The 25,735-nt window shown below is 42.9% G+C and overlaps 1 protein-coding gene across 1 annotated transcript in view; it reads right to left on the bottom strand.

Annotated features, from left to right (window-relative positions):
• The window catches only part of URB1 (URB1 ribosome biogenesis homolog), a 683,114-nt gene that overhangs the window by 182,704 nt on the left and 474,675 nt on the right, over positions 1-25,735 (bottom strand). Inside the window, exon 30 of the mRNA XM_069204026.1 lies at positions 8,935-9,037. Within this exon, the coding sequence (XP_069060127.1) occupies positions 8,935-9,037 (103 nt within the window). The remainder of the gene's footprint in view (positions 1-8,934; positions 9,038-25,735) is intronic.

The raw sequence follows: 25,735 nt of genomic DNA on the forward strand, positions 1-25,735 counted from the left end.
GTATGACCTGGAAACTGTTGCAGCTGCTGGCAGGAGCTGAAGATACAATGTTGCAGCAGTCTCCTTTGCTTCTTTGTTGCAGTTTGTAGAGTTCCTGGAGGGCTCAGCAGTGGTTCCGTTGGTAGAAGATGAAGTAAAGGATGCAGAGGATTCCTGCTGGAGTCTTGCAATCCGAGTCTGAAGAAACACCCAGAGGAGAAACCCTAAATAGCACTGAAAGGGGGACAGTTCACCTAACCAAGTAAGCAACTATCAGGGGAGGGCTCGGACGTCACCTGCTGGCACTGGCCACTCAGATGTTCCCAGAGTGACCCACCACCTTGGAATACAAGATGGCAAAACCCAGGGACACTCTGGAGGAGCTCTGGGCATCACCCCTGGGGTGGTAATGGACAGGGGAGTGGTCACCCCTTTCCTTTGTCCAGTTTTGTGCCAGAGCAGGGACTGGGAGGGGGGTCCCTGAACCGGTGTAGACTGGATTGTGCAAGGAGGGTATGATCTGTGCCCTTCAAAGCATTTCCAGAGGCTCTGGGAGGCTACCCCTCCCATAACTGTAACAACGATTTCCTATTCCTATTTCGAAAGGGAGAGGGTGTAACACCCCTCTCCCAAAGGAAATCCTTTGTTTTGCCTTCCTGGGCTTGAGCTGCTCAAGCAACAGGAGGGTAGAAGCCTGTTTGTGAGGTGGCATCAGCTGGGGTTGCCTGGAAAACCTCAGATGGCTGGTATTGCAGTACTGGGGGTCCACTGTGTGCCCCATGAATGCATGGGATTGTTTAACCAATACTAAGATCAGTATTGGGGTACAATTCCCAGTTGTTAGACACCTTACATGGCCATATTCAGGATTACCATTGTAAAGCTGGACATAGGTATTGACCTATGTCCAGTGTATGCGTAAAATGGCGTCCCCGTGCTCACGAAGTCCAGGAAAATGGTCCTGGACGACGTGGGGGCTCCTCCGCTAGTGCAGGGGTGACCTTACACACAGGTACTTTGCACTCAGCCTTCTGGGTTGGAAGGCCTGACATATAGGTGACTTATAAGTGACCTGGTGCTGTGTAAATGGCTGTGAAATGGTGCATGCACCAGTTCACACAGGCTGCAATGGCAGTCCTGTAGAAGCCTTTGCATGGGCTCCCTATGGGAGGCAAAAGTAATGCTGCAGCCCATAGGGATCCCCTGGAACCTCAATGCCCCGGGTGCCTAGGTACCATATACTAGGGACTTATAAGGGGTGACCAGTATGCCAATTTGGGGTGAAATACGGGGTTATCAGAATGTAGTGACAAATATGGTAACAGAGAGAGCATAAGCACTGGGGTCCTGGTAAGCAGGATCCCAGTGACACAGTCAAGCATACTGACAAAACAGTGAAACATACGGACAAGTAGCCCCACAAACCATAAGTACTGGGATCCTAGCTAGCAAAAGCCCAGTGACACAGTCAAATGCACTGACAAACAGGCCACAAATGGGGTAACCATGCTAGAAAAATGCTACTTTCTCACAGAGTTGCAGAATACAAAACAACTACAGGAATCTGGTAATAATTTAATAGGTCATGATGAAAACCAATGATCCTCATGGGCAGTAAGAGGTGTAACATTTTTACCATTTAATGTAATATACTGTATAGTTTACACGTTTGCCCCATCACTTTTTTCCACTTTTTAAAATCTTATTCCTGTACCTTTTTAACTCAATATTAAACTGGCCAGATTAGGTACAGGAGGTAATATTAATTTCACGTTTTCACTGCACAGTTCCCATCACTATCTCCCCAGATGGATTTGGCATTCACCTAGACAATCAAGTCTCCAGGTGCGAAACCCCATGATGATGCCATCCAATAATAAACCATAGTGGGGATTACTTACATCACAAGTGGTAATATCTGGTTGAGCGTTTCGGGATAACTCCTCAGGGACCCGTTTTGAGTGTGTTTCACTCCCCGTTGATTAGATGCACAATATTTCAAGCTGAGTGAACACTGAGCACGCTTCTATCTCCCTTATTTGATTTTTTTTATATCCATAAAGGATGCCTGTACATCCCAACAAAATCCTGTGGGGCACAGGCATGCATGTCATAAGATCACAACACTTGGGCCCATGCTATGACCCATGCAGTCTGTTATGTCCAGACCGGCTCTCAATATGTACTTAGCCACATCCTGACCATCATGGTTTATCTGAGCAGATGCATTCTGGAATACTTCTTGAACGGCAGGCAAGATCAACCTCACCATATTCCAGTAGGCTAGGAGACATCACATTCAGGGACCTTAATGCCAAACTGGAAGAGGAGAAAACCCTCCTGATCTAAACATGCAAATGCATGTCAACTCTCTCTCTGACTTTGAGACTTCCTGACAGAGAGGGCCATGGGGAATATATTAGGGTTGAACCTACTCCTGGAGGACTGAACCAACAAACATCTGAAAGTTGGGTGCTGGCTCAGTGTAGTAAGGTCCCTGTGGTATCCCTACTCTACACGTCTCTGATGAGGTATGAACAGGCCAGGTAGTCGTTTTGCTGGGTCAAACTACATTTATTATGACCTCCAGATTGGTCACCCTTTGAGTGTTGTTCTCGGTCTCACAAAACGTAAACAAAAAAAATGTAAAAAAAATAATAAAAAACAACTAGGAGCTACTATGGGACCTCTTATCTCAGCGTCTGTCTTCTTTTTTTATTTTGTCTCTGGGTTCCCTGTAAGTTGTGGTTCTGTTTCTCTTGTTCTCTTCCAGGTCCTTCTCCAGTCTTCACCGTGCCTCCATGCCCAAGCGAACAAGAGAACAGAGGAACCAACTTAGGTAACTGATTACTTTTTGTATTCTTTCAGGTTCATGCATGCAAGGGGAGGTCGAGATGTGAAGTTGGGTGGTTATTGTGTACACCTGGTGACGTGGTGTGTATATATATATATATGGAAAATGTCACTTACCCAGTGTACATCTGTTCGTGGCATGTTCCGAGGTTTTCGGAGGAGTGACCTTTTTCGGTGCTGAACTGGGAGGTCGGTCACCGGCAGTCTTTTTTCGGGCCGAGCCATGGCCTTCCGGCCGTGGGCTACCCAAGGCCTTGTGTTTTTTTCTTTTGTGAGGGTGCAGGGGCAGACGGACTCACATGTTGCCCGGCTGTGACTGGTCTGTCCTCCTCTGATTCCTGCTTCGAATCCGAATCTTGAACAGAGACTGCTGTCTGCATCAATTCTTCCTCTTCTACATTGAGATGTTCCCCGCTCTTCAACGCCATTTCGAGCTGTCTTGCTCTTTGGTCTCAGAGTCTTTTTTGACCAGAAGGATCGAACGGCCTTGCAGTTTTCCTCCCGGTGGTCTGGGGAAAGGCAGAGGTTGCAAACCAGATGCTGGTCTGTATACGGGTACTTCGCGTGGCACTGAGGACAGAATCAGAATGGGGTCCGATCCATGAGGCTTTCCACGCGGTCGGGCCGAAAAGGCCCGAGTTGGGTGCGCGCGCCCCGAAGGGTGAACAAAGTTGTTTTCCCGACGGTACTGCTGTGTCGATGGAAGAACATTAACCCGATTGATACAATACCGACGAAAAGAGAGTTTTACAAAGTTTTCCGAATCGAAATCTCGGAGCGAGAAGAAACACATCCGAACCCGATGGAGGAAAGTAAACAATCTAACAATGGAGTCAAAGCCCATGCACAATGGAACCGAAGAGGAGGAGTCACTCAATGCCGTCACTCGAAAAACACATCTTCGAAGAAAAACAACTTGTAACACTCCAAGCCCAACACTAGATGGTGGACTAATGCACAGCATGTGTATCTGCAGCTACACATGCCATCGAACATATATATATATATTGGTACCTTGTACCAGAGCAAACAGCATGCACCCAATAGCCTCTTTGTGACTCTGAACAAGGTCTTATGACTCCCTGTGCCAGACTCCTTGTGACCGGTGAACCCAGTCTGGCTTCACCACCTCTTCTCCAGCCCCAGTCTTCTCGAAAAAGGGAAAAACTTACCCCGCAACCAAGACCGTACCTGATGAAGCAACATTCTTCCTAAGATGTGGCGGGTCTCTGGGCTTCTTTCCGTGTTGTGCTCCTCTCCCTGGCCTCATCCCAATGGTCCCCAGCTTCGTTGGTCGCAAGGCAGTGGGCTCACCTTCCACTGCACTGGCCTTCTCTCATCTTCGCGGTGGTCTCCTTCTTGCCTCTCTCCTTCCTTCTGCGTCTTCTCTCCCGTCTGTTTTCCTCCTCGCCTCTCACCTTCTTCATGTGTCTTCTCGTTCTGTCGTCCCTCTCCTCTCGTCTTTCTCCGGTCTTCCTCTCCACTCCTCCGGCCAGCACCTCCTCCTCTGCATGCCTCCTCCCTCCTAAAACCGTCACTCTCTTTGGGATTCTCCGGCGTTTTTCCTTCTGTCCTCCCCCGCAACCCCGGGGCACTCGCCTGGTGGCCCAGGGTCTCGGATGACCTCTGGGTTCACGGGAGGGGGTGGCGCCCTCTCACACACGCTGTCCCCCTGGAGTGGCCGATTCGGCCACGTGTCCATGGGGTGTCTGGACAAGAAATCCACGTTGGCTTGAGCCAAACCAGGGATATGGAGTACCTGGAACACAAAAGGTTGAAGGGCTAAAAACCAACATAGTACCTTGGGGTTGGGGTCCTTATGATGAGCAGGCACGTCAATGGGGCATGATCTCTAAGGAGGGTGAAGGGCCGTCCCAGCAAATAATACTGGAGAGCCTCAATCGGCCACTTTATAGCAAGACATTCCTTTACCAGGGTTGGGTAGTGTCTCCCTCTTTGTAGCAGTTTCTTACTGATGAACACGATGGGGTGCACTCTCCCTTTCTCGTCATCCTGTGATAGGACGGCACCTAGTCCTTGGTCGAGGCATCCGTTTGCAAGATAAATAGCTTGTTAAAGTCGGGGCACCACAAAACCGGATTTGAACATAGTATCTTTTTGAGTTTCTTGTCACTGTCATATTGGGGGCCTGTCAGCTGGGGTATTTTATTCAGTAGATTTTTCCCTAGCTTGTCAGTGAGGGCCACTGAGAGAGTGGAACAGTGTGGGATAAAGCGCCGGTAGAATCCCACCATTCCTAAGAAGGACCGCATATCTTGTTTCGTTTTGGGAGGTGGCATCCCCTTAATGGCTTCGGTTTTGTCTACCTGACGGTGGATCTGTTCCTGTCCTACAACAAATCCTAGATAATCAATGGAATTTTGGGCGATGTTACATTTTTCAGGATTAGCCGTTAATCCAGCGTTCCTTAGGGTGAAGTATTAGTGATAAATGGTCTAAGTGTTGTTTCCAATTGCGGCTGTGGATGACGATGTCATCAAAGTATGCCGCAGCATATTCTCGGTGAGGCCTCAGTATTTTATCCATAGGTCGTTGAAATGTGGCTGGTGCACCATGGAACCCAAACAGGAGGACAGTAAAGTGATATAGTCCTGTAGGAGTGGAAAAAGCCATCTTTTCTTTATCCTGGGGATTAAGAGGAATCTGCCAATATCCTTTGGTGAGGTCTAGGGTGGTTCCCCAGCTTGTCCTAGTTGTTCAATTATTTCGCCAATCCGGGACATGGGATACGTGTCAAAACTAGATATAGCATTGAGCTGGTGGAAGTCTACGCAGAACCGGATAAACCCATTCGGTTTTGGCACCAGAACAACTGGGGAATACCAAGGGCTATTAGATGGCTCTATTATACCTGCCTTTAGCATTTCCTGGACTTCTCTTTCTACGACCTGCCTTCAGGCCTCAGGAATGCGATATGGTTTTAAAGCACACTACTTTTCCCCTCCTGGGTTTTTATAGTATGCTAGATTAACATGTTTTTTTCAGGTGTTGCAGAAAAACATCCTTGTTTTGATTAAGGAGAATAGTTATTTGGGTTTTCTGTTGTTCTGAGAGAGATTAGGGCCAAGCCGTGGTAATTCCTTTTCCTCTTCCTCCAAAAGTGGAAATAACAAGATCTCTAATGGCTTTGTCTGTAATACAGTGCCTTCCGTCGATGAGGGGTTTTCCTCGTCCCAGATTTTAAGAAGGTTGGATGTAGTATATCTGGCTTTGCTTAGGGGTGGAAGACGTCTCGACTTGATAGGTAACCAGAGTTACTTTTTCTATAGCCCTATAGGGACCCTGCCACTTGGCTAATAACTTGTTTTCCGAGGACCATAATAGGACTAGGACCTTACTACCTATAGGTATGTCTCTCAATTTCGTACCTATGTCATATTTCCTCTTCTGTCTCTCTTGGGCCTCTTCTAGATCAACCCTTACATCTTCCCATATTGAAGGTATATTGTCCTTTAACTGCTGGGTGTATTCTAGGATATCTTGACACTCCTCTTCCCTCTCTTCCCACTGTTCAGTGGCCATATCCAGTAGGGTCACTGGCTGCCTACCAAAAAACAATTCAAATGGACTATGTCCGGTCGAGGCTTGTATGTGTGTTCAGATGGCGAATATGACTTGGGCAACTTTTTGTCCCAATCCCTCCTTGACTCTGATATCGTTTTTTCAGGAGGGCCTTGATGGTTCGGTTAGCTCTCTTGAACAGGCCATTAGTTTGTGGATGATAAACCGAGGCACGTATGTGTTTTACCCCTAAGACCTGCCAGATCTGGGACATGAGACGGGACATAAAGGGAGTACCTTGGTCAGCTAGATGTTCTTGGGGAAACCCTACTTGGGGGAAAAAAACAATCATAGCATGGGCTACGTTTTTAGTTGTCATGCCGGTGAGAGGAATGGCTTCCGGATAGTGGGTAGCATAGTCTAATACCAACATGTATTGATAACCTCTGGTTAAGGACAAGAGGGGACCTACCAAATCCATGACTACCTGGGAAAACTATCTGTTTCTGAGATGTTTACAATTCCTAAGCCTTGGAGTAGATTAAGACCGCTCTTTCAAGGATGGCATCACTAGTTTGGCTTTGAGATGCACCAGTGAAAAAAAACTGCAAGAAGTGGAATCATGGGAACTTCCCAAACACTGCATTTGTATTGAAAAATGAATGAAATGTTGTGTTGCACAAAGTACAAATAAGTCCATGATTTTAAAAATCAAGATTATTTGTCAAAGATTTTTGAATGCCATAAATGTGGCAAGTAAAAGATAAAATTCAGTAGTGTCTCCAGTCTCATCATATTGCGATCTGAGTCTTACAAGTTGACTGACTTCAGTAACTCCCCCCAGGGACACTACAGCACTAATTTCCTGACTTATCTCCACCATGAATGATAAATACATCAGAAATATGTTCACCTACTCAACAGCTATGATTGGAATAATATCCCACCGGAAGGGTTTGTAATCAGCAAGAAGGGGAAGAACACACTGTGATTCCATTCCTCCCTAGTAATCAGAATTGTGACATTCTTCTACAGGAGCCTGCAGTTTCTGAGGTAAAATGCACATTATAAATGAATTTAGTTTACTTTAGGAGAGTCTGCACCCAAGACTTCAGAAGTACAGGCAGGACTGTTGAGCAAGGCATCCTCTGCTTACGAGGGGAGAGGAGTTTGAAGAAGAAGAAGGCAATGGGGACAGTTGAGACATAGGGGCACCTGTGGCATCTAGTGGGTCGTCCTAGGAATAATCCATAGCTGGACATATGGATGGCCATTGTAGTGTATGATATGCATGACAATGGCACGTTGTGGATACAATTAGAGGAAAACAGATTTTATGATGCAGACATGGAGGAGTAGAATGGATGAAGGCATTAGCAGACACTATGAAACAAGAGTGCAGTAGAGAGTTACTTTGGACAGTAACATCAACATGTGATACAGTACTCCCCAACCCCGTAGTTGCAACATAACATAGGAAGTTATTTTCTTCTTATATTAGTGGATGTGATTGGCCACCAGGCTACTTAGTGTAATCATCATACCTCCTTTCTTGGAATTGGAATTTATGTTAGAATTTACAAAGTAGATTGCAAATAAAAAATGCACCTTTTTGATAACCTGTATACACCAATAAGAAGAAAAAAACATAGTGAGTGGTCATGTAATGAAGGCTCTCTAGCTCTCTCCTCTGAGAGCTCTCAGCTCTTGCTGCATACAATATAATGAAGATGTTAAAAGTCATGGACTTGACCTTCAAGTGGTGGTGACCTTTAAAACAGGGAGGAGTACTTCAAAAACAGAGTGGTTGACAGGAGTCCTTCTATATGACCTCCTGGTATTGGGGAACAATTATATATTTGACATGCAAGGGTGCGGCTGATTGGTGCTAGTGGCTTCAGTGTGTTCCTGTTGAGATAGGACTTGAGGAGTTTAGGAGAGATAGCAAAATGAATAGAGGCGACTGGTCAGCAGCTGCCCAACACAGTGCACAGGGGTGTTGCCTCTCCATTCTGTTGCCCCACAAAGTCCTCGACCCCGGTGGGGCTCGTGAGTCACCCACACAGGGTCAAAGGATAAAGAGAGAAGGGATGTATTTCTCCCCTTATTGTGCAATCATCTTTAAAGACCTACATGGTGGTCAGCTGTTTTTTGACCCAGTCTAACCTCTGCAGTTGCAAGTCAAGGGCAGAGTACATTTTACAGCATCGGTTGTGAAAATATAGTTTCTGGAGGCAGCATGCAGGAGAGAAATGAAGAGATCGCTTTGTGTCAATAAAACATATGTTACTAATCTGCTTGCAGCACTTACTGAGGGTACCACAAAAGCTATTGAGCTCTGGGACTGTCACACCTAGCCCAATGTCAACTGTGATTGCATTGTGCCACATTGGCATTCTGGTACCGCTTGTAGTACTACAAGATCATCAGCTGTGCTATGAGTGTTTAGCCTTTTGGTCCATCACTATGCCATAGTGACCCAGAACGGTTCACAGCTAAGCCTAAATGTTGTGCAATTATCCCACAATTTTAAAGCAGCGAGGAGTCACACATAAAAGCTGCTGCTAATTTAGCACTTACCTGGCCTGACCAACTCACTGAAGAGTGGAAGCAGGAAACATGGGTCATATAGGTCCTGGAAGTCCTTCACATTTTCATCTGTAAATAACATCCTGGCCCCTTCCTAAAAAGTGTACAGACAAATCAGTAAGTAAGAACAAACTGATAACAGGAAAACTTGTGCTTCATTCATAAAAATGCATGTTCTTATGTGTATACCACTTGGCCAAGTGAAGAGACAGTCAGAGTAATACTATATTCCAGGTACTTCAGCAGTACAAGAACATTAGCGTTTTAGACTTCACCCATGTAAATCCATAACTCCATGTCAATAGGCAACCAGTGGCAGAGACAGAGCTGATGTGGAAAAGATGCCCCATGGGTTGCATGAGGTGGAATTTCAAAATTGTTTTGTTCACATTCAGCAGGGCATTCCAGTGGTAGGAAGGGAGCATACAGGAGCCCCAAAATCCCAACAGGGCCTCTTGGACTACTGATATAATGGGAGTGCTGTGACCGAAAGGAGGAGAAGAGTTGAATTCATGGCGGTGGGGTGTAGGGTGAAGAACTATTGATGGTAATAGGGAAGGGCAACATGATAGACCAATTCAAATGTCAGACTGCAAAACATGTATAAACAGGGGTCTGTCATATGCTGATAGCTAATATATTAGCACCTAGTACTAGAATAAATCTGAAGACTACATATAGGAGGGTAAGGGATCAAGGTGAAGGGGGTACAAAAATGCCTTGTTTCTGACCCAAGGTTACAAGTTTCCAAAGTTGTTCAACAACAGAGATGGAAGTCTGTTCACTGAGTGCTGCAGATTTAATCAGCCAGAACTTTCCCTTAAAGATAGGGATGAGGGGAAATAATTTTTGGTCAAATAAGAGTAATGCAGTTATGACAAAGTACAATGGAACAAAGGCTGCATGGGTTAGTTAAGGTGTAGAACAAGTTACTTACTTGTAACTGGTGTTGCCCAACTTTTGTATCTTTCATATATTCACATGCTTAAATATTTCCCATCACAAAGCTGGCTAATGAGAAAGGACTCAATGCTCCAGTTCCTCTCAGAGGCTGAGCAAATTTTCACAGCTAGCCCACACACAGCATGATAGAAAGCCCCATAACTGGGCAGGTGGGTGGACATGCAAATCAATGAAAGATAGCAAATGTAGTTAATGGTAAGTAACTTTCCCTGGCTACACTCCATTACTCCCCTTCCCCTCCAAAATCCCTGGATACCACAATCTCAGTGTGTAAATTGGGCATTTGGTATTGTCTTGAGCAATCAAAAGGTCAGAAGGGGACAGGGCACTCAACTGGTAAAGACTAGTTGTAGCTGTCACTTGCCTCTGTCTCTAGGCAGTCCCAGATGCCCTTGCTCAAGATGTATGGCATCAAATAATGCAAGTCTGGAACATGATCAACTTTCAGCTGGTGTTATGGAGAAGATCCCAAGTCCAAAAAAAGAGTTTTAACTTATTGAGTTAGAACTGGTGATACTCTTCAGTTTTGCTTGTTTATATAATAAAAGCTATTGATTGTTCTTGGTGATCAGGTGTACAATTTTTTTCAGAGCCTATCTCACTTTCCTCAACTCCAACATGTTGATGTAAAGATATGTCTCATCTGTTGATCAAGGGCTGCCCTTGAAGATGAGCTCAACTGCAGAAGGGAGCTTCCATTTTAGAAAGGAATTGAGCATCCTCCAATTGTAAGACCTGTTCTGCAAACATCTTGTGTCGGTCAACCCACCACATCAGGGTCTGTTTAGCTTTGGAAATCAACATTTTCCCATTGATCTTTCACTCATTTCCTTTGGAAATCCAATTGATCCTGCAGGGAACACTTTTGTGGAAAACATAGAGAGAAGATGGATGCAAGATGCACACAGAGTCACGTTGCATATGCATGAGCCCAGAAGGCTGATTTGTTTATCCAGTGTCGACATCATCCTTTTTTTTCACAGGGTGAGGACTAGTCTCCTTAGAAAGCGATCAGTGGAGCACTGCCTGGTTCCGTGTGTTCGGGTGGTAGACCTTTGATGGGCGAGCTGTCTATGTAGGAAAACACCTTTACGACCTGCTACCACAGATGTGCCATAATAGGGATTAGACACTTGGCGAAAACTCTATGAACCTAATGAAGGCCAAAGGACAGTGCCCTGAACTGAAAATGCTGCCCATTGCCAAGAAACCAAATTAACTTCCTGTGTTTGCGGTGAACTAGAATATGGAAATGTGCTGTCAAGGGAAGTTATCATCCTTGTTGATGACTGTCAAACGTGGAGCAGGGAGACCATTCTGAAGCATCCACACGACTACCACTGAGAACTGATTGGAGTCTCAGAGGGTGATTGATCTGCAGGTACTTTCTGTGGGCAATTGTTAGGTGAGAGCTAGGGCATCTGCAGATGCTTCTGGTGGTATCGAGCACTTAGTAGAGAAGGTAATGTCTGTGGAACTGGCCAAAGTGGTGAAAAGAGTGGAACTGCAGGCTACGTGCAGCAGACGGGAGAAGATGGTTCCCATAGTGTGCTTCAGGGATTCCAGGAAATCTAATGGAATGTGAGATATGGGAGGTTGTCGATAGGCAGGTCAGCCACTGTAGCCTAAAGGATGCTGACAGAGTTCCTGGCCATCTTCAGAGTCAGCAGGCGTTAGATCGATGTCCCAGTCATCAGGATCCATAGCCTGATCAACATGTTTATTTCAGCCGTGAGAGCCTTCAGACATAAGATGGACTTTTCATGATCATTGTTCATGTGAGGTCACATCAAGTACACCAGCATATGTGGTTTCCAACTTATGCTTCCGCTAGTGAAAGTGTTACATTTATGTGGTGCTGCAAAGATACAGATTTGGCAATGAATTTGTAACATACATTTATGGAGAACATTACCAGAGTCAGGGCTAGATTAAAGATCGATGAACAACTAACTCGCATGTAACTAAACCCACAACGGGGAACCACGTAGGACTGACTTTTCCCCATATAACCTTTGCTGTAGCTTATAAAATAGGAACCTACTCCTTACGAATTTTGCACCTCAATGTAAATGTTCTGGAATTGTACCCATTAGCTTACACCATTAACCCACATTTACTTGCTCTCTATCTTGATTCAAGTTCTACGAATAACTACATAAACAGACATACATAAACTGCTCACTCGGACAAACATGGAGGTAGGATTTCAAATTGGTATTGTAGAACAAACGCTTTCCCTTTATGTCGATAACATTATATGTACAGTACAAATCCGCAAGTCTTAACTAGTGGTTATTATGAAAAAGGTTAAACATATTCAGCAGCTTTGGACTTTAAGATTACTGCCTCAAAAGTATATTTTCTGAGTGTAATGAAGGATGTTGATGTGTTGTTGTGTTTGAGGTCTATGTTTCAATTTGAATTTGAAACAGACAGCCTAAAAGGTATTGGGGATAATCTCACAAAAATGTGGCAATGTAGGAACACAATACCTTGTGGATAGAAGATTCATTGCTTTGCCAATGGATGGTCAGCTTGAGATCAGTAAGAGTCACAGCATGAAAATAAAATTCTTAACTTACGTACCTATACATTTTGAGTTCCTTCCCAATCAGGATACTTATTAAAACTATTACTCAGATTCTGAAACAAAAAAACATGACCTACGTATGGTCACGAAAGCCCCTAACGGTGAAGAAGAAAATTATTATGCTAACCATCTGGAGGGTGGTATTGGAGATCTGGTTCTAAGGAGGCATCCCGGCATCACAACTGATTACAGTTTTTGAATGAAAGGAGAATGGATAGGAGTCTTTGGCTACATTGGTTAGTAACTAGCTTTGGCTTCCTCAATATGCTCCACAGAAAGGATGCAGAAAAAAATCGAATTAAAATGATATGTTGAATTGGAATAACGCCAAATGAGAATACATAAACCTGAATTATCCGTCACCAATCTACTGTGTGTAACACAGAAATGTGTTAATTATTTCAATGGGAAATTACTTTGCTAGACGACAAATGTAATATTAACAATGGAAGAAAAACAAAGCAATATAAAGCCACAATAAAGTTTGATATAATTATGACACTGTGTAACTCATCCATAGACCAACAATTGTAATGTTCACAAGGTTTCTCATTTACACAGAGCACTAGAAATGATTTAGCTAAAAGGAAATTTAGATATTTGCAGAAAATAAAGAGGCCAGAAAGTGCTTGATAATAAGAACTAGAAAATGACTGGCAAATTAGTGGAAACATCTTAAATCTGTGCCGAGAATAAAGAAAATTACAAATTGTGATTTGGAAAGCACATGTCTCAAGATAAATTATAGCCAAACGGTGTGCAATCTCTCACGCCGGATGTGCTAGCTGAATGCTAGCAGAGATGTGATCAAATAGGCAATATACTCCATCAGGTGAAGATGCCCGAAAGGTCATTCACTCCAGCAGGTGACCTTGTCTACATTAAAATGATAATGGGGCTAAATTTGTAAATAGACCGCCCCTCTTAATTAACTTTGCACTGGAAGAATTCAAGAGGACCAAGTAGGCCACATGTGTTTCTTATGCTAATGGTAAGGCGATTTACTGTACCACAATAACGGAGATACCAGGACATACACCTGTGTTGTGGCATCATATGTGTAAGTTGGTGGCCTTGGATACAGTAAGGGCATGCAATATACCCCTCAATAACCGGTTGAGCTTAAAACTGGTTTCAGAGTAATTAAGTAAACAGTAGGGCTTACGTCTCTCCAATATGAGCTCTATGAAAGGGTTATCAAGGCTCTCAGACACCTAATGTCCTTTTGTCAATACAGTTTTGCATGTACTTCTTTGAAAACTTAAAAAATTAAGAACATTTGACTTTCTCAGTCACACACATGAAGTGGTGATCAAAGAACCAAAAAGACAAAGGCACCTTTGGTAATGACATTGGTTCCATGACACTGAGTGAAATGGCATGGTGTGCCATGGAACCCTCGGACCCCCTGATTCTGTTAGTGTGAGCTGGCCATGATCCCATGCTGTATTGGATACATGTACTTAGGAAAATATTGTTACAGGTTTATGCTGATTGTTCATCTGTATACTTATTCTTTTATGTTCATGTTTATTCGTCAACTGTAATGCAATTCTTTTTTTTTGAGTGGGAGAAGTGTGGTGATGTCAGTGGTTCCATGGCGGCAGCTCAGAAAATGTTACCCTCTCCAGGAGTTCATTATTTTGTACAATCCAGTCAGGAGAACAGGATAAAAAAAGTCCAATATTCAATGAAGCCATACCCCTATTATGGCACCTTTGAGAGAAAAAAAGTCTTGAATCATCAGCCAAAATATGTCGGCTAGTATGCTCTTGTTTTTAACCTAACAGACAGCAGATACACGTTGGATGAGGCTCACACATGGTGGCTCATAAGGGCGGTAGTGTAAAAGACAAGTAATTGGGGTCCAATATTTATTTTCATTGTATTGAAACCAGCTCTCGAACATGGCTGAGAAAGGTATATAGTTAATCTGTAACTAGTGTAAAAAAAAACACTAAAAAAAACAACAAAAAAAACACAGAGGTAGCTATTATTTGACACGAAGACAACTAGCAAGAATTGTTAGGGAACAAGAAACCCAAATGAGAAGACTGAGGTAGGGACCATTAGAAATGCCTTCCATTGGTTGTATAACGGAACCACGCATGCAATTATCACATATGCCTTTACAACGCCATCATTACAACCCATGCGTCATTACCAAGTATTTATCAACAATGAAATTTATTTACCACACATGCCTTTACCATGAAATTGTCATTGTAAAGGCATGGTTGGTAAAGACATATTTGTGGTAAAAATGTAATAGCTAAGTAAAATCCCCAAATATACATATGTACATATATATGGAAAATGTTACTTACCCAGTGTACATCTGTTCGTGGCATGTTGTGCTGCAGATTCACATGCTATGCATATCGATTCCGACATCTAGTGTTCGGCTCGGAGTGCAACAAGTTGTTTTTCTTCGAAGAAGTCTTTAAGAGTTACGGGATCGAGTGACTCCTCCTCTTCGGTTCCTCTGCGCATGGTCATCGACTCCATTGTTAGATTGTTTTCCCGCGGAGGGTAAAGGAAGGAGTGATAGAGTATATAAGTGAAAAAAAGAGAGGTCCATGCAAAGGTAAATGTATATACATATGTACAAATGTGTTAATTTAAACGACTACAGGCTTCCGGGGAGGAAGGAGGGTGCATGAGAATCTGCAGCACAACATGCCACGAACAGATGTACACGGGGTAAGTGACATTTTCTGTTCAATGGCATGTGTAGCTGCAGATACACATGCTATGCATAGACTACAAAGCAGTTTGTCCTCCCAAAATAGCGGTGGCTAGCCTGTAGGAGTTGAAATCGTTTGAAATAATGTTCTTAGAACAGCTTGTCCTACTGTGGCTCGTTGTTGTGATAATACATCCACACAGTAGTGTTTAGTGAATGTATGAGGTGTTGACCATGTAGCTGCTTTACATATTTCAGCCATTGGTATATTTCCTAAAAAAGCCATTGTTGCACCTTTCTTTCGTGTGGAATGTGCTTTAGGGGTGATTACAAGTTGTCTTTTTGCTTTGATATAGCATGTTTGTATGGGTTGAGGATAGTGTATTAACCAAAAACCTTCCTCTAGTGGTTCTGTGTGAATTGTAACCCCATGATAGGCTGCAACCCTGGCTATAACCTGATTATATACTGTAGTATCTTCAGGTGGAGATGGTTTAGAGGGGTAGGTGTATGGGTTGTTGCTTGGGATGGGATAAGGGTCTTAAAGGTCCCATGCATCAACAGTGTCTTGTTGTGAGTCAAAAGAATGTGTTGGAGAATGCACTGGTGTAGGACTTGTTTGAGGAGAGGTAGGCAGGTGTGGAGAATGAGGAGGAGAAGACTGAGGAGGTGCTGGCTTCTCTTTGTTTTGGCACTTTAGCTGGGGGCTGTGCAGTGTCCAATTCCTCCTGAAATGCCAGCTTTCTCTTTGTTTTTAAAGGCGGTGCTGTGATGATTCGCCCTGTTTCTTTATGGATGTATATCTCAGACTGTCTCTCATCCATAATTTGAAGGATTGGTTACATTTCTGTCTCTTCCTCAGAGGTTTTATGGCTTTCTCGCAGTCTTTTGGAAAGTCCTTGTTCCTCTGTATAACCTGCCTTTTTCGGTTCCGACAGTTTTTCTAATTTTTGACTCCAAAAATTGTTGTTGTCTACTGGAGTCTGAAATGGAGCTTTTAATAGTCTTTGTCGACTCCAAAGTCGTCGGAGGCGTGGCCTTTTTCGGTGACAAACCCGAGGGTCGGTCACTGACAGTCTTTTTTCGGGCTGAGCCATGGCCTTCAAGCAGAGGCTTACCCAAGGCCTTCTGTTGTTTCTTATGTAGGGGTGCAGGGGCAGACGTATTCCCATGCTGGCCGGCTGTGATGGGTCTGTCTTCCTCGGAGTCCAGCTCTGACTCTGTGTCTCGGATAGAGACTGCTGTCTGCATTTGTTCCTCTTCTGTAACGCTGAAATACGGTCCCTCAGAATCTTTTTCGATCGGAACAATCGACAGGCCTCGCAGTTTTCCTCCCAAAGGTCTGGAGAAAGGCAGAGGTTGCAAACCAGATGTTGGTCTGTGTATGGGTACTTAGCGTGGCACCAAGGGCAGAATTGTAATGGAGTCCGATCCATGAGGCTCTCCACATGGTCGGCGCAAATTGGGCACATGCGCCCCATAGGGCGAACAAAGTTGTTTTCCAACGGTACTGCTGTTTCGATGGAAGATGAATAACACGATCGATACAATACCGACGAAAAGGAAGGTTTTTTAAAGTTTTCCGAAACAAAATCTCGGAGCGAGAGAAAACACGTCCGAACCCACCGGCGGAAAGAAAACAATCTAACAATGAGTCGATGACCATGTGCAATGGAACCGAAGTGGAGTCACCACTCAATCCCGTGACTCTAAAAGACTTCTTCGAAGAAAAACAACTTGTAACACTCCGAGCCCAACACTAGATGTCGGAATCGATATGCATAGCATGTGTATCTGCAGCTACACATGCCATCGAACATATATATATATATATATATACATATATATATATATTAAAGGTTATAAGGACGTTATAGTTAAGTTGACGTTTTATACGTAGAAAACCATAGAAATTAGCAGTTATAGTTATACTTATAGTTATACTTAAGTTAAGATACTATCATTTGTTGCCTAAAATTACTTTCTGGCACAATTTATAGTTTATTCTATAACTGCTGATTTTCTATGGCTTCGTATGGATAAAATGGCAACTTAACTATAACGTCCCTGTAACCTTCGGTTTTTCAATGAATTTCTATAGTCTTTGTTAGAAATGGGGTCTCTAGTTTGCAGTGAGTTTGCACCCTGTCCAAATAGGGACCCTCACACTAGTCAGCGTAAGGGAGTCACACCTAAGATATCCCCAGCTCACCACCTTTGTAGCTTGGCACAAGCAGCCAGGCGTATTCCAGAGGCAATGTTTAAAATATATGTACTCACACACACACAGTAGCACAGTGGAAACACCACAAAAGTACTCCACACCAGTTTAGAAAAATAGCCAATATTTATCTTAATAAAACAAGACCAAAATGACAAACATCCCACATACACAAGAGAAGATACCCATTTTTAAAGTTAGTAATTGATAGGAATCAAAGGGTGCAATTTTTTAGCATGAAGTACCTGGTATGCTTCAAAAATAAAGCCGCAGGAGAAGCACTGCGCCAGAAAAGCAAGCAATGAATCGATCCCTTACTCGCAAGTGAGGCTGTGCATTGATTCTTTTCCTACCGGGTAGGCGATGCATCAATTCTTTCCCCACAGGACAATGATGCATTGATTTCCAGACACGCAGCATCAGATCGTTGCTGCGATGTTGGAGATTTGACACACCTGGCCGATGCGTGGAAATTTCAGACATACTGTGCGAAGGGTCCACATTGAGAACAGGCGATGCGTTGAATTTTCATCTGTGGGACAGGCACTGTGTTGATTTTTCTGACGCGCACACAGCGGTCCATGGATATCCCCCGCAGGTTACCAGCTTCCACTTCTAACGTCCCAGGGACTGAATTTGGCACTACTTAGCAAGTTAGGACTCTCAGCAGAAGAGCCCAGGCACTGGCAGATGAAGTCTTTGATGTACCTGAGACTTCACAGCAGGAGGCAAACTCAGTTCAAGCCCTTGGAAAACCTTGGAAAACAGGATGTAGAAAGCAAAGTCCAGTCCTTTCACTCTCAGAACAGAAGTAGTAGCAGCAGGCCAGCACAGCAAAGCAACAGGCAGAGTGACCGGTCCTCCTCAAGCATCCAGCTATTCTCCCTGGCAGAATGTCCTCAGTCCAAAAGTGTTCTGAAGTTGTGGGGTCAGCAGTCCAATTCTTACACTCATTTCTGCCTTTGAAGTAGGCAAACTTCAAAAGAAAGTCTCTGTAGTGCACAAGACTCTGCCCTCTCCCTGCTCTGGCCCAGATACACTCCAGGGGGTTAGAGACTGCTTTGTGTAAGGACAGGTACAGCCCTGTTCAGATGCAAGGGTCTGCTCCACCCACCACTCTAGCTCAGGAAGGCCCATCAGGATATGCAGGGCACACCTCAGCTCCCTTTTTGTGGCTGTCTAGAGTGAATTCACAAGCAGCCCAACTGTCAGTCTGACTTAGACGTGTATTCCACAGCCAGGCAGAGGCACAGAATGTTTTTTTTTTATTTTATTTTTTTATTGTTTTATTCAGTTAAGCACAAACCAAAGAAACATACATTAATTCAGCAGAGCTCCCGACGAGTGGATAAGGATATGTGAGAGTCTTTACACATCATATAACTACAGTGGTATCCCATGTCTCAAATATGACTCCGCCGGTGTCTCTCACCATCTGCCAATATCTAGGGGTCCATTCCAGAAACAGGAAATCAAAGAAAAAAGCCCTCCATATCGGAGGAATGCAACATTCCGCCATCCCGTAGAAGGGAAACGACAGAAACACCCATTTATATTAATCAACCACCATCGAACAGGGAGAACTGCAACAAGGTGCCAATTGCAAAAAACCTCTAAGAACAGGCAGGTGGAGGACACAGCCACATCACGCAGGGCTATCGCACATCAAGGTAACTCGCATGTCTCGGGGGGGATTGAAACGCTCAGGTAGGGGACGTCAGTCACACAGCGCTCACAGTCTGCATAGCCAGGTATTCATTTAAAGGGCTCCAAATATCTTTGGGACGAGATCTCTCTGGCATGAGTTCCCAGAATACTAACAGCTGGTCATGGCAAAAAGCTGCATCTCGTAGCCAGTCAGAGGCACAGAATGGTTAAGCAAGAAAATGCCCAATTTTTAAAAGTGGCATTTTCAAACCTACAATCTAAAAACCAGCTTTACGTGTGAGCTCAGAGACTCCAAACCCCACATCTCTATCTGCTACCAATGGGAGACTGCACTTAAAATGTATTTCAAGGCAACCCCATGTTATCCTATTGGAGAGAAAGGCCTTGCAATAGTGAAAAACTAATTTAGCAGTATTTCACTATCAGGACACGTAATAACATACCAACACATGTCCTACTTTTTAAATACACCAAACCTGCCCATGGGTCTGCCTTGGGGCTACCCTAGGGGTGACTTACATGTAGTAAAAGGGAAGGCTTGGGCTTGGCAAGTGGGTGCACTTGCCAGGTCAAAATGGCAGTTCAATACTGCACACAGACACTTCAGTGGCAGGTCTGAGACATGTTCACAGGGCTACTCATGTGGGTGGCACAATCAGTGCTATAGGCCCATTAGTAGCAATTGGTTTACAGGCCCTGGGCACCTCTGGTACACTTTACTAGGGACTTACTAGTAAATTAAATATGAAAATCATGGCCAAACCAATCACCAATACAATTTAGACAGACAGCATGTGCACTTTAGCACTGGTCAGCAGTGGTAAAGTGCCAGGAGTCCTAAAGTCCAAGAAAACAGGTTAAAAAAACAGGAGGAAAAAAGCTAAATGTTTGGGGGATGAACCTGCAAAAAGGGCCGGGTCCAACAGTCTTTTTAACACATACATTAATGTAACCAATGCAGCTGTGCACTTAACTGCATTTTAACTGCCACATATGGGCAAGGAAGTGATTTTCTGAAACTGGAATGACGGTGAATATAGAGAATGAGGGGGATTCTATCCAGAATCTCGATTTTAGGAGTCATAAATCGGGGAAGCAGTCACAAGAAGTTTCAAGTAATAGTATGTTTAGCACCGACAACCAGAATAGAAAATAAGAGTTTAGTAATATTGTTATATTATGGTAAACACAAGAATGTTAAGAATGCAGTAATCAAGCAAGCTTGTGAATGATGATCAAGCAATAAGAATAAAGAAAACTGAAACTTTGAGTGTGAAAAAGGAAAGAAAATGAACACGTCATGCCATCATCAGAGAGACAGAGCACGTATTGTCGAAACTAATAAATGGTGGGAGATGACTACCTTACAGAAGTACACTGAACGTAAATGAATACAGAGAGGGTTAAGAATACTTGTTATGCAGACCTTCAACGGTTTGGATGATGATCTGACAAAAACCCGGCAGAAGGGCACAAATGAATGCTCCTTTATTTTGAGGTGAACATTAATCATCCAAACAGAAAGAAAATTGGAGAAATTGACAGCACAACTGAAGGAGCTAGAACAAGAACTAGGCAAACAAACTGTGAGCAAAGAAATCAAAGATGCTCTAGTGGTAATGGAGAACAAGCATTTGCAATCCAACCGGTCTCGTGTTTGCTTGAGCTAGAGCAATTTGCATTGTAAACTCCTAACCAGACTTTTCTTGCCATATAAACTGAAAAGTAAAAGTTTCATATAAGCAAGCTGACGGCCTCCATCAGTGCAAAGCAGACACACAAAGGGAAATAAAAGTTGACTCGTAGTGAAACCTATCAGCAAAAGTGCAATTATCCATGTAACGGGCAAAAGTGCAATTATCTACGTAACCAGCAAAAGTGCAATTAACTATGTAACACAGCTGATGTCATGCAAAGCACTCGCCTTCTGCCCAGCGAGATCGCGCTGAGAAAAAAGAGAAAAAGTAGTCTAGAAACCGGACAGAAAACGTGGAGCCTTGTATGTTTTCGGTACTTGGTCGCTGCGCTCGAGGAGGGCTAAACACCAGAAAAGGCATGACTTATGCATGCCTTTCACTAATCAAAGGAAGCAGATTTTAAAAGGCAAGCTCATGAACCAATGAAAGAAACTGATGTGACATGGGTGTGGTTTGAAGCCCAAAGAGAGATACAATATGGGACGGAGTGCTTTGCGCTCGACCGTAAAAAAGTGAGTAAAAATTAAGCAGATGTGGAAAAACGAAAGGTGAGAAAGTGAGACTATCACAATGACTATGGAAGCGGAAGGATATATATATCTTCACGCAGAGATATGATGCCTTGAGAAACAGAGCCACAATGGAAAGTGCGGTAGAGACGCAGAGAATCCAGAAATTGTAGACATTCTGATGTAAACTCTGTGGGTGAGAACTCAATTGCTACCAACTTGGAATTTTTCGGGGAGATGCGGCTGATTTAAATAAGCAGACAACAAAGAGGCAGAGGAAGAATGACCACCCCTATGTGAGGCAGAGGAAGAGGAAACACAAAATCAGGAGAAGTAGGGGACAATGGAAAGCCAAGAACCAGCAACGAAAAGAAAAACTAAAACAGAAAAAGTCCATGGTGGTACATTTTTCTTCAAGCATTCTAACGGATGACCAGATGAAAGTTCTAAATAAAGGATTAGCCTTCTGCCCAGATACAGACTTAAATCAACCAATCATAAGGATTGACCTGTACAAGTTTGTACGGAAGCTAACATTGAAAAAACTATTCACTATGAACCCTCTAGCTCTTAAAAAACTCCAATTACTGGATGTAAGATATCAGAAATCACCAGAAATGACCCACCAACTGTGAAGATATTAATAGGTCTAGAACATGAAATGAGAGAACAGGGTGTAACCCCATCTTTATAACAATGTATATAGAAACTTGTGAAGAAGCAGGAATTACAGCATGGAAAAGGGGAACAGTGGTGTCAAACTAAAGTCATCATTCTGTCCCCAACTCCTGGCAGCCAACAAATTGACATCTTCCAGGAGATAATGGTAGAATACATCAATCACTTTGCCTTCAAAGGTAAGGGAAGAAAAACAACACGGAAAATAACTCGGGCAAACGCAGAGCACTCCAAAAATCAAGAGGATAAACAGCTTATAATTAAGGCTTCTGACAAGGGCGTCAATATTGTCATTCAAGACTGCTAGCTAAATCTAGCTCAATCTAGCTTAAACATTATGCTCATCTGAAGGAGAATCCAATGAAAGCTATTGCCTCTGAATATCATGGGAAATTACAACAATGGCTTGAGTTAGAATTAACTGATGACAGCGGATACCAATATCTGAAAGAATATCAGCCCATAATTCCAAAAATCCACAAAATACATAACAGAAACCTCTGGGTTGCCCCATTGTCCGTTTGATTGGGTCCCTGTTAGAAAATACATCAAGATTAATTCATATTTTCCTCGTGGAATACGTAACATCACTCCTTTGCTATATTAGAGACTCAATGGACTTTTTAAATAAAATCTGTGAGATCCCCTGGCAAGAAAAATATTTATTAGCAACAACTGATGTCATAATTTAACGATAGACACAAGAAGTTGAGAGAAATATTCCAAAGGAATTGGGAAATCCTGAAATTAGATGATACCTTAAGGACTGCTTTAACGGAACATTCCAGTATAACCTATGGGAAAGTGACATCCTTGGGAGACCTGCTCATACAAAGTCACCTCATATCTGAAGAAGAAACCACAAAGAAAACCAACTGGCATAATCAACCAGGTTTCTGGAAATCTGCAAAATATAAAGCATGCACCAGTGGTACAAAGAAAACCACTTACCAACTTTACAATGGAAAACTGGAAAAAATAAAGGAACACATTACATGTGACAGTAAGTTTGTAATTTGTGTTCTGGAATGCCCTTGTGATAAACTTTATATAAGAAGTACAGTGAGCAAACAAACTTAGCAACCTAAAACACATGAGAGCTATTAAGAATTTAGACTCTTTGCACCCAATAGGTAAGAATTTTTGGGAACATAATGAAAGTGACAGCATAGGATTGAAGGACTATGGCATCAAACAAATTAGACCAAATGAAAGACGTGAGAATCGTGAACTCACAATACGAAAAATAGAATTGAGAATCATCATTTTATTAGGGACAGAAACCCCAATGGAACATAACAGTGATGCAGAATTGTATAACACCTATTATAAATGAGAAGAAAAGTAGTGAGCTATTTTTTAAACTTATTTTTGCTGAATTAGGAAAAGTGTCAATAATGTGAAATTTATTTTTCCAGTTAATAATGTTTCATATAATGGAACTGACTGCTCTTCAACAATAATGTTCTATAATGCACTTTTCATGATAGGGGTCTGATTAGGGTAACCCATGCCATTATGAGGAGGTTTAAGACCAAGGAAAGATGTTGTTAAAATAGAGAATATATGTGACTGCGTAGGACAAATGCACTATGTTCTTTATTTCAAAATGACACCTCTAGACCACCTAAGACCGATAACTTGCCATGTTCCATCGATATGCTTAGTACTTCATAATATAAATTATTTAAATATATGAAAACAATTGGGTAGAGGGGACTATCCTGACCCCAGAAGCCACTTGGGTACCATTTTATCAACAAGTCTTATATATTTTGTATATTCTTTGGACTTGCGCCCTGATTTTTAGGAAATGACTAGGTAGGCGCAATCTGCCAAAATAAAGCAAATTATGTTAAACAGTACCACATAGTACTTTATTCTCATCTTTAATTTTATTCCCTTATTCTTGAGGAAATCCAAACCAGTACCACTGAGAGTTATGCGTAGACTGGATATGGATAGTTCTAATTATATTAATTATATGTAATCTGTGTTTTCTATGAAAACTCCATAAATATCCAATGTAACAGAATTACTTAAGAACATGTAATATCTAACAGACGTTTTCTATGCACATAGTCACTTTACATGTGCTTGATCAGAGAATTAATTGAACTTGGGACTGTGCAACAAAAAACTAACAAAAACTAAAACAAAAAACTAAGAATATAACATTTAGCACTTTACATTTTTGATAAACATCCCTGTGTATTTGTGTAGTTAAGTAACAAATTGGGTATTTTTCTGTACAACAATGATTTTCAACTTGAAGATACTGTTAGTAATGTCTGCCATCATGAAACTGTCACTTTGCTTTGAAAAAGCTTTCTCTTTTTTTGCGAATTGTGTACTTCACCGCAATGGTTCCCAACCTTTTGATTTCTGTTGACCCCACTTTATCATTAATGGTACCTGGGGACCCCCAATGAATCATTACTGGAATCTGGGGATCCTCCAATGAGTCATTACTGAAAATCGGGGACATAGGCCTAAAGATTGTTGATGATTTGAACCACAAAACAATACACAAAAATACAGAGACAAAAAATACTGAAACACACGTTCCATCAAAAACATACACAAATTATAAGACATTTTATTTAATTTGCAAACAAGTAAAATAAAAAAATAAAACATTTAATATTAATAGGAAGGATGGAGCTCTTCATAAGGTGGGTGGTCACAGGGCCTGGCCAATCCCCCTAGAAGCACCCAACTTTGCACAGTGCAAAGCCTTAGCCTGCAGCCATTCCCTGCAGCCAACCACCCCTAACCACCCAACCCTACTTTGCAACTGGAGCTTTGGCCTGTGCGGCAGGAGTAGGACACAGCCTATCTCTCTGGATGTGAGAATAGATGTAAGAGGGTGTATTTGAGGTTGAGAATGGTTGTGAGAGTCTCTGTCTGGGTGTGAGACTGCGTGCATCAGTGTCTTAGCTGGTACGTCATTATCTGCGCAGGTCTGTGAGTGAGTCATGTGGGTTTCAGTGGGTCTGTGAGAGGGTGTGTGAGAGTGAGTGGGTGTGTGAGAGTGAGTGGGTGCATAAGGATCTGAGTGGGTGTGTGAGCGGGAGAAAGAAATTAAGAGACAGAAAGAGTAAGAGGGAGAGCGAGAGATTTTTTTAGGCTCTGATGGATGATATACTTAGAATGAGATATTTCTGCACAAACTGAAAAGTAAAATTTCTTGGTCAATTAAAGAGAGTACAATTACATTTCAGTATGAGTCTTAAACATTTGCAGTTAAAAGGAAATTAAAGGAGGGAAATGACTACGGATTCACCTGGAGTTGAACCCTCAACTCATTGTGAAGGTCTGTGACCTTCACCATTGAGCTGCATGTTTTTTTATGCTTGATTTTTTCTTGCCCTTCCCAGGCTATCAGGGACCGCAGTAGGGTGGGGCAGGGAGCCTCAAAGCCTCCCCCGCAGTCCCTAAAGTTTTTATTTTTTATTTTTCCCCCTTTGCATGCTATCTGGGACCACGGGGGAGCCTCAAGTCCTCCCCAGTGGTTCCAGTTGGCTCCCGCCTCCTGCGTGCGCGGTCACTGCTCCAGCAAGCAAGGATATGCTTCTAATAGCAGCTCCCTCCTTGCTGTAGCAATATTTTCATCTGTCTTCCCTGCATACATATCTGAATGCTGGGAAGACAGATGAAAACTCTGCTTTCTGACAGGGAGACCTGTTTGACAGGTCAAGCTGTCAGAAAGCAGAGTTATGTTTGCTGTGACTTGGCTGCTGCTGTCACAGCTGCAGCCAAGCAACTTCAAATACC

The sequence above is a fragment of the Pleurodeles waltl genome, chromosome 8 (genome assembly GCF_031143425.1).
Source record: "Pleurodeles waltl isolate 20211129_DDA chromosome 8, aPleWal1.hap1.20221129, whole genome shotgun sequence".
Lineage (NCBI taxonomy): Eukaryota > Metazoa > Chordata > Amphibia > Caudata > Salamandridae > Pleurodeles > Pleurodeles waltl.